The sequence below is a fragment of the Xenopus laevis genome, chromosome 2S (assembly GCF_017654675.1).
Source record: "Xenopus laevis strain J_2021 chromosome 2S, Xenopus_laevis_v10.1, whole genome shotgun sequence".
NCBI lineage: Eukaryota > Metazoa > Chordata > Amphibia > Anura > Pipidae > Xenopus > Xenopus laevis.
The window spans coordinates 166,717,553-166,726,722 of NC_054374.1; the positions used below are offsets into that span (position 1 = coordinate 166,717,553).

Here is a 9,170-nt window from a genome sequence, read left to right on the forward strand (position 1 = left end):
GGCCTGGAACTGCATTACACGGGGTATAATCTGGCAAATAGGAATGAATGGGACAATCAGGGTTCTTTACAAAGATGAATCTCTTTATATGAGTGTGGCACACCCTTGAGTGTACTTTTGCTGTGTATTAAGGCTGTGTGTGACCAGGCCAAAACTGCTTGTAGTGTGCCCAGACCCCCAGTGTACCCGTGCAACTCCCTGCAACTCCCGGTACCTGGTGTGAATAAATACAGCAGGATATTCAGCCAGACAGTCTCTTTGCAGTAAAATAAACTTGTTTATTAAACAGAGAACAGTGGCAAGGTAGTAGTTCACAAGCACTTTGATGTTCACAACATATATATCATATAATAGCTTCAAACAGCAATATTGCCTCCAGGGGGTACAAGGTACAGCAAACAGGCTGGTATTCAATATATCTCAAAGTTACAGCAACAATAGACTTGGGGAATAGTTACCACTCTCACTGGGCACTATCCCTCTGGTGAAGCACTAAGGCATGGGTTTCTCAGCCTGGGGTCTTGTATCTTGGCACCAGACTTGGTCCTCACCTCACCCACTGTATTCAGCCTGGAGTCTTGGTGCCCTATCTGGTCCTCAACTCACCCACTGTAGTCCCTGCTCAAGTGGTTCAACCCCACTATTTCTCCTCGTTGGAGCCACATCTGCTCACTAGCTACCCTGTGCTGACTCTCACTCCTAGAGCGACTATTACTGTATTCACTATCACTAACCCACACTTAACTAACATCACCGGCAGACCTGGACCTGTAGTACCTCTCAGTGAGGCAAAGTCCCAGGACAGACCCAGACCGCATGGTGCTAAACCCCTTTATATTGACAAACAGTGCCATCTAGTGGACAATCTCTGTGAACTAATGTGGACCCAGCAAGGGACATAGCTGCCTGAGTTAACTAAAGGACCCTTCGGTGTCCAAATACTAAAGGGGAACTGCCTGAGTGATTTAACCCAAATCTCAGGGTCCCTACATGAGGTTAATCCAATGGCAGTTGGGGTGACTAAGTTAGTTATGGGTATGATGGCCACTGTGATGAAGAAATGCTTTTTTTGTCTAATATTATTATTAACATGTATTTATAAAGCACCAACATATTCAGAAGTGTTGTAGAAAGGTTTATAGTAGTGATGTGCAGGTTGGCCCAAAACTCGTGGGGATCCATGTGTTGACCACCGGTTGAACTGGTTTGTCTTGAAATTGAGGGTTGAGTGCGGGTTAAGGTTTTGCGGGTCAGGGTTAGTTGCGGGTTGAATTTTTCCTGACCCATCACTAGTTTATACAATGGAAACACAGATTACATGCAAACATACAGCCAATAACCAATACAATAGACAAAGAGGGACCTGCTTATTAGAGCTTGCAATCTAAAGTGTAGACCTCAAATTATTTTTCCCTGATATACTCAAAGGCAGGCAGCCTCTAATTACTGCAAAGTATGATGTAAATACTATATGAATGGCATGCTGGATAACTTGCTAGCACGGAATTTGCCTCCATATGGCCCCTAATAACACTTTTCTCCTACAGGGCCAAGCAGATTTGTGCCATACTGGGCAAACGCTATAGGCTTAGAGCAAACCTCCTTATACTACAGATTATTCATAGCAACTAATTGGTCAAAACTTACACATAGAAAAATGTAACAGACACAACTAGTTATCAATTCACATTTTATTTATTGCATGTAGGAAATTGTAGGAAAATATCTGATTGGCTGTTCTGGGTCATTGGACTGGTGCATATCAGTGCAAGAGAAATGTTCCATGTACAATGTGCTAAAAAGATTCATCCAAAGGATTCAAGGTTCAGGCTTGAAAATTAGGTCTTCTCCTTCCACTTCTCCCTTTATGTAGATTGACCTCATTAGCATCTGGATGTGGAGATAACATAACAGATTCCTGGTTTGCCCCAGTTCCATAGGATGATTAAAAAGTATGCTGTTCAAAAGCTATCATCCGATTGGTTGCTGTTTTTTAAACGTTTAAAATGTTTTTTAAACGTTTAAAATCTCAGATGCCAACAGGATTAGTCACTTCTATGCCACCTCTACTTGTATATGTGTATATTGTTATTTATATATCGCAGCATTGTGCAGCAGAAGGATAAATGAAAGAACAAAGAGGGGTTATTACAATAATAAATACAAAGTATAGTTACATAAAAGATTAAGTACTAAGTGTAAAAGAAACAAGAAGAAGGTCCCTGTCCTATAGAGCTTACAATCTAAGTGGATGGGTAACATACAGACAGAAATTGGAGGATATTAAATGCTGGAGGTCACTGTAAGACAAGTGCCAGTTCCCAGTTCAGTATGTGAGGGCCCCAAGAGGGAGTCTTTGAGTTTAGTTCTGGACAGACTGAGGGAGGAATCTCTCCAAAAGAATTCATGAATTTAATTCCCAATGTAAGGAGCAGCAAGGCAGAGAGAGTTGAGGTGGGAAGCAGCAGTAGTTTAGGGGGGTAACCAAGTGGTTGCACTGAGAGGAGCGGAGGAGTCGGCCAAGAACATTGGGGAGATGCAAGAGAAGAAATGGAGTGAGGTGCAGAGCAATGAAGGGAAGGTTATGAGAAGTAGTTTGTAAGTTATTCTTTGCTATGGTCAGAGAAGGAGAGAGAGGAGTGAAAGGTTACCCCAGACAATATACCAACTTGAAAGGGCATGGTGGAAAGATGAGTTTAGTTTTTGTTAGGTGGAGTTTGATATGATGTTGATTCCTCCAGGTGGAGATTTTACCGTTCAGATTACAGATAAATTGTAAGCTCTGTGACAGAAGACCCCAACCAAAACATGTTGTTCACCAACCCCTCGGATGTTGCTCCCAGTGACCTCAAATCCGGTGCTTATTTTTGAATTCATGATTTGGAGGCAAAAAACTACTGCCAAAGAGAACCTCCTGCTTCCAATCCACATAGGGGCTACCAAATAGCCAATCACAGTCCTTATTTGGCACCTCCAGGAACGTTTTCATGCTTGTGTTGCTCCCCAACTCTTTTTTACATTTGAGGATGGCTCATGGGTAAAATAGGTTGGGGACCTACTGCTTTGGCTTTTGTACTTTAATTTATTGCACTGCCCTCCCCACCTGTACTGCTCAGTCCCATTTATACAAGTTGCGCAATGGAAAAAGCTCCGTTTTTTTAAAGTTAACTTTAAAACTTTTCTATGCTTCTATATTATGGGAAGTAGACACTAAGGGGCAGATGTATTAAGGGTCAAATATCGAGGGTTAGTTACCCCTCGATATTCGACTGGCGAATTAAAATCCTTCGACTTCGAATATCGAAGTCGAAGGATTTTGCGCAATTCGTTCAATCGAACGTTCAAAGGAATAATCGTTCGATCGAATGATTAAATCCTTCGAATCGAACGATTCGAAGGATTTTAATCCATCGATCGAAGGATTATCCTTCGATCAGAAAAAACTTGGAAAGCCTATGGGGACCTTCCCTATAGGCTAACATGGACTTCGGTAGCTTTTAGGGGTCGAAGTTTTTTCTTAAAGAGACAGTACTTCGACTATCGAATAGTCGAACGATTTTAAGTTCGAATCGTTCGATTAGAAGTCGAAGTCATAGTCGAAGGTCGAAGTAGCCCATTCGATGGTCGAAGTAGCCAAAAAAAACATTTCGAAATTCGACGTTTTTTTTTCTTCTATTCCTTCACTCAAACTTAGTGAATGGGCCCCTAGATATCTACATATACACACTGATTTAATGCAATATTCTGCACAGTAGATCATTTGTACAGGGTTCACTGAACATTCTCCACTTGTTCTAGTTATTTCAACAGATAGAAGTATAATATCGATCTGGACCACCATTACTGACCTTCAGCTCTAACAATCAGCCCTAACCCTCAGCCCTAACCTTCAGCTCTAACACTCATAAGCCGTCAATACTAACCATTAGTGCTAACCTTCAGCTCTAACCCTACATGGGGTTGGTTTAATCAAACATTATTAGGACTGTCAGGAAATAAGATAAAAATGATGGGTCTTGGCTGAGGCAGAAAGTGAAAGCTTGGGAAGCTTCATTAGAAGGTGGTGCATTTGTGGGCCCCATAATGAAAAAGTGAGCAATCATGCATTTGCACCAAAATATGACATCAATCAGTTGTGCCCAACCTGCAAGACATCAGATGTGATGAACTACATACAGCTACTGAAGTATAAATTTAAAATGTGTAACAATTATATGTATTTTTCCTTCTGACAGACCACGGATGTTTAGGTCTCAGGGCAAATGTCCTGCCTTCCATTTCCCAAAAACACTCCTAATGGCCTCTAACAGACACATCAGTAACAATAATTGGTCCTTTGGTACTAAATTCTTAATTCCCATTCATGTGTAATTCCATAGGTAATAGCATTGTGGCACCAAGCTGGATTATGATTGGTCTTTAATTATAACTGAAAAATTCAGCTGAGAACCCAGCACAGAACTATAAAACCCCTTACAAATTAGAGGACTCTGTGGCCAGTCAGTGGGACCACAGTAACAGATTCTATCAGTGAGTATTTTGCGTTTCCAGCAGTTTCATTACAATTACTGATTTCATTGATGATTCCCTGGGATTGTTCCACAAATTATACAGTAAATTTCATTTGTTCTTCTTTAAATGTAAAATCTCAGCTAAATGAGAACCAAGGGCTCTGTCCATAAATGCAGAAAAGGAAAAGCTCATCGGTGCATTATACAACCTATATATATATATATATCCTCTGGTCATGTCTTCTTTTTCCTGATCTGGAATGTTCTAGGCAATGAGACTCACTAAATAGGGGAAATGATGATGGGTTTGGTGTTGTTATGAATGTTGAACTAAAATGTTGTATGTAAAATGCATATAAATTATAGATTGACATTTTCTCAACTTCTTCTTGGTATTTGACTAATGGAGATATTAGGTGGTCAGTGTTCTGTGGTCAATGGTCTGTACAGTTATTTTGTTAGTGATTGTTCCTGATCGATGCATTTAGGGTCAGATTAAGGGCCCAAGAGTCCTACAAGTTCGCATGGATCTCTCATCCTCATGAAATTAGTAAATGATTTTCCTGCTGGTAGAAGAGACAGCCACACTAAGCAGAAAGCGATATATCTCTTTGACTTTCAAGCTTTTCCACATACCTACATTGTGCTGCAGACACTATTTTTATAAGTGGTCCTAAAACTTTTACACAATAAGTGCCCTAATTTATCAAATCTGGATGTCTGGCCACATCCTTGCTCATGACCATCCTGAAGTTATATTCTCCTTCAAGAAGCCCGAATATGGCTTGTATCCTAGTGTCATTCAAGAAAGGACCAGCTGAATAAGTACTCATGAGTCATGATGGAGCTTCGGAAGATCACTATGTACAGTGGTTTACATACAGAGAGATGCCATTACACTATCTCAGCATAGTATACATGATTATACAAGGAATTTCCAACCTTTACAGTCTAACATTCTGCTCAATGTCTTTTCTTTGTGATAGTCTTCCTTCCTTTTCTACTATTTCCTTCCTACAGTAGTTGTCCAAAAATCTAATGACTTCTCCAACTTCCACCAAATGGGCTGATAGGAGACCTTCCTAATTATACAATACGTTTTCATACACGCTATAGTTTACTTGCTTTTCCCATTAAATGGAGATAAAGTAATGTAACATAGTTAGTTAGGTTGAAAAAAGACACATACCCATCAAGTTCAACCCTTTAAGTCTATATATAACCTGCCTAACTGCCAGTTGATCCAGAGGAAGGCAAAAAAAACATTTGAAACCTCTTCAATTTGCCTCAGAGGGGGAAAAATTCCTTCCTGACTCCATAATGGTAATGGGACCAGTCCCTGGATCAACTTGTACTATGAGCTCTCTCCCATATCCCTGTATTCCCTCACTTGCTAAACACCATCCAACCCCTTCTTATACTTAATGCCTAATATTTAATATATCAGCCTGTACCACTGATTCAAATTTGTCTGACATGACTTATCCTTCATAAAGTCATGCTGATTGCTGCTCATAATGCCATTCACTAGGACAACATTTTGAATGTGATCCCTTAACAAGCCTTCAAATAATCTGCCCACCACAGATGTCAAACTCACTGGCCTATAATTGGCAGGCTGAGATTATAATCCGTTTTTAAATATTGGAATGACATCAAGTGTCCTCCAATCCATATGTACCATACCAGATGAAAGTGAATCTTAGAAAATCAGAAATAGAAGCCAGTCTAAAACTAAACCAAGCTCTCTTAGAACCTGGGGGTGTATTTATTAAAGGTTTATGAATCATATCTTGAGTTAGCCACTAGATTGATCTGAGCCAACATTGCAGCTAAGAAGTGAATCTGGGAACTCTGACTCCTCTGTTGTATACACTGAAGAAAATAACTGATTTAGCACATTTGCCTTTTTCTGTATTCTGTTTCTGTATTCTGGTATCAGTATTTAAAGGCGCTAAACTCTCAACCCACATCTTTTTACTTTTTGGGGTTAGTCTTAGCCTCTGCTGCAATGTGCTCCTAATTTCCTATCTTTGCCTTCCGAATTGCTGATTTACAACATTTATTATAGTGTTTATATTCATTAAATGCAGCTTCTGTCCCAACAGACTTGTAGTTATTAAATGCCTTTCTCTTCTTTCCTATTAACTTATGTACTTCTATATTAAGCCACATAGGGTGCTTCTTGACAACCATTTCTGCTCTGTGTTTTTAGCTGAAAACTTAATGCCCCAATCAATGCTCTGAAGGGCAACCCTTAAGGTACTAAAATTAGTTTTTCTGAAATTCTTGGTTTTTGTTGCCCCAGTATATTTTTGTTTTTTGCACCAAACATTAAATGATATAACATTATGGTCACTATTACCCAGGGGTTCAATGACTTGCACATTTGCTATAAGTTCTGGCTCATTAGAGATCACTAGATCCAGAATAGCATTTTTTCTGGTTGGCTCCTCAACAACCTGTGCCATAAAATTGTCATGTAACAGTTTATAAACTTGTTCCCATTAACTGATCTGGCAGTACTGTTGCTCCAGTCAATATCTGGCTAATTAAAATCCCACATTTTCATTACTTTAGCCAAACTATCAGCCTTTTCTAGTTGCAACGGGAGCTTCGCCTCCTTCTCCTCACTTACATTAGGGGGTCTAAAGCGACTCCTCCAATAAAATTATCTAACATAACCTCCTCCTTTATATGAGCTTTTAAATCCTGCCTAACAAACAGACATACCCCTCCTCCTTTTCTATTGCCTCTGTCCCTGGGAAACAAAGTATAGCCACTGATATTTACTGCCCAGTCATGTGACTCATTCTGACATGTTTCAGCCAATCACATCATATTTTCCTTCCATCACCAGCAGCTCCAGCTCTCCCATTTTACCAGTCAGACTCATTGCATTTGTAAACATACATTTAATACTGGTACCATATTGAACATATGACATGTGGCCCTCCCTGCCCTTAACAGTACCCCCAAACAAATCTCCTCCCCCAAAAGGATGGATGATGTAGAAATAGATTAATTTGCCTTTGTAATACATGGCACCCTCTATATCTACAAACTGATGGAGAATGAAGCTGGAAAGGTATATTGAGAAAGTAACAAGTAGGCACCTTCCTCCAAAACATTTCCCTGTAAACACAGAAGAAATAATAATACTCTTGAGTATCTACTCTGTAGTAATGGAAACATAAGTGAGCTGTGTCTAGCGCTCATATAGAAAAAAATAATCATCATCAATAGGACTAATGCATTTTCCTATCTTTATGCAGCAGCCAACACCGGAGAGGTACCAATATGGAGAACTCCTCATACTCGCACCCTTCGCTGCTGACCCTCGGTTTTGGGCAAATGATGGAAATCAAGTATTTCTACAGTGCTTTGGTTTTACTTTGTTTTGTGGTGATTGTTGTGTCCAACAGTGCAGTAATCAGTGCCATAATGATGCACAGGAGTTTGCAGGAACCAATGTTCATCTTCGTTGCTTTTCTGTGTTTCAATGGACTCTACGGGAGCCTGATTTTTTACCCTATTCTCTTTGTAAACCTTCTCTCCAAAACCCAAGTGATTTCCTATGTCGGTTGTATAATACAGGTGTTCTGCAATCACACTTACATTGGCTGTGAGCTCACAATTCTGGCGGTCATGTCATTTGACCGGTACGTGTGCATCTGTAACCCTCTGAGATACAACAGCATCATGTCATTAGCCACAGTTTTAAAGCTGATTAGTGCAGCCTGGTTGTATGTGATCATCCTCATTACTATCCTCGTGATGTTGACCATCCGCCTGCCCCTGTGTAGCTCAGTCATACAGAAGATCTACTGTGACAACTGGTCAGTGGTGAGACTCTCCTGCATAGACACAACAGTCAACAATGTATATGGGCTTCTTATTACAGGAGCTATTATTGGCATAATACCAGTGCTTATCTTGGTCTCCTATGCTCGGATTCTGTGGGTGTGCATGCAGTCCTCTAAGGTTTTCAGAGCCAAAGCTTTGCAGACTTGCACCCCACATCTCATAACTCTCGCCTATTTTGTAGCTGACATACTTTTTGAGATACTACTGCCTCGATTTCCAAGTACCATGTTGCCCTATGGACTCAGGATCCTCATGTCAGTGCAGAACTTTGTCATAGCACCCATTCTTCACCCCCTTATCTATGGCTATAAACTAAGGGAGATTAGACTAAGGGTGCTCCAGATGCTTGGTGCAAAACAAATCACAGATTTAAAAAATAATCTATGAATGTGATGACCCTCAAGGGACTGTTTGGATGACAACAGCTACTGGGTATCTTTTTATTCAGTTTTTTTGATCTCCGTTGCATTGCTTAAGACAAACCATTTAAAAGCAAGGATAAGAACACAGAAATAATGGGATATATACATTGTTGGCCATAGGGTATTTGTCCCATCCGAGATGTGGCACCAATATTACACTGAACGAGTGAAAGATAAAAAAATCAATGAGGAGCAGAAGGAGATGAGGTCACTGGTGGGAGACTCTTTATTGGACCTTTATAAGTAAAAACCTCACAGGGTGTTTCGTGAAGTTCCAGTGACCATTAGAAAGAGAAAGGGGCCTCTGATTTCCAAAAGAAAGCAACTATTGAACTATGTGTCCAATATTTTACTTGTAATTCTCAAGACA

At 40.1% G+C, this 9,170-nt stretch overlaps 1 protein-coding gene across 1 annotated transcript; it reads left to right on the forward strand.

The window, feature by feature from the left end:
• Positions 1 to 5,227: 5,227 nt before the first annotated feature.
• Positions 5,228 to 8,765, forward strand: LOC108709047 (olfactory receptor 52D1). The gene is made up of 2 exons (XM_018248675.1): positions 5,228 to 5,298; positions 7,787 to 8,765. Exons 1-2 carry the CDS (start codon positions 5,228 to 5,230, stop codon positions 8,763 to 8,765), a joined length of 1,050 nt encoding a protein of 349 aa, XP_018104164.1.
• Positions 8,766 to 9,170: the final 405 nt, after the last annotated feature.

Excerpts from the sequence above, each read along its gene's own strand:
- LOC108709047 (XM_018248675.1), top strand. The coding sequence starts at position 5,228 with ATGTCTGGCCACATCCTTGCTCATGACCATCCTGAAGTTATATTCTCC. Across the intron at positions 5,299-7,786 it reads AAGAAGCCCGAATATGGCTT|CAGCCAACACCGGAGAGGTA; the intron begins GTATCCTAGTGT and ends ATCTTTATGCAG.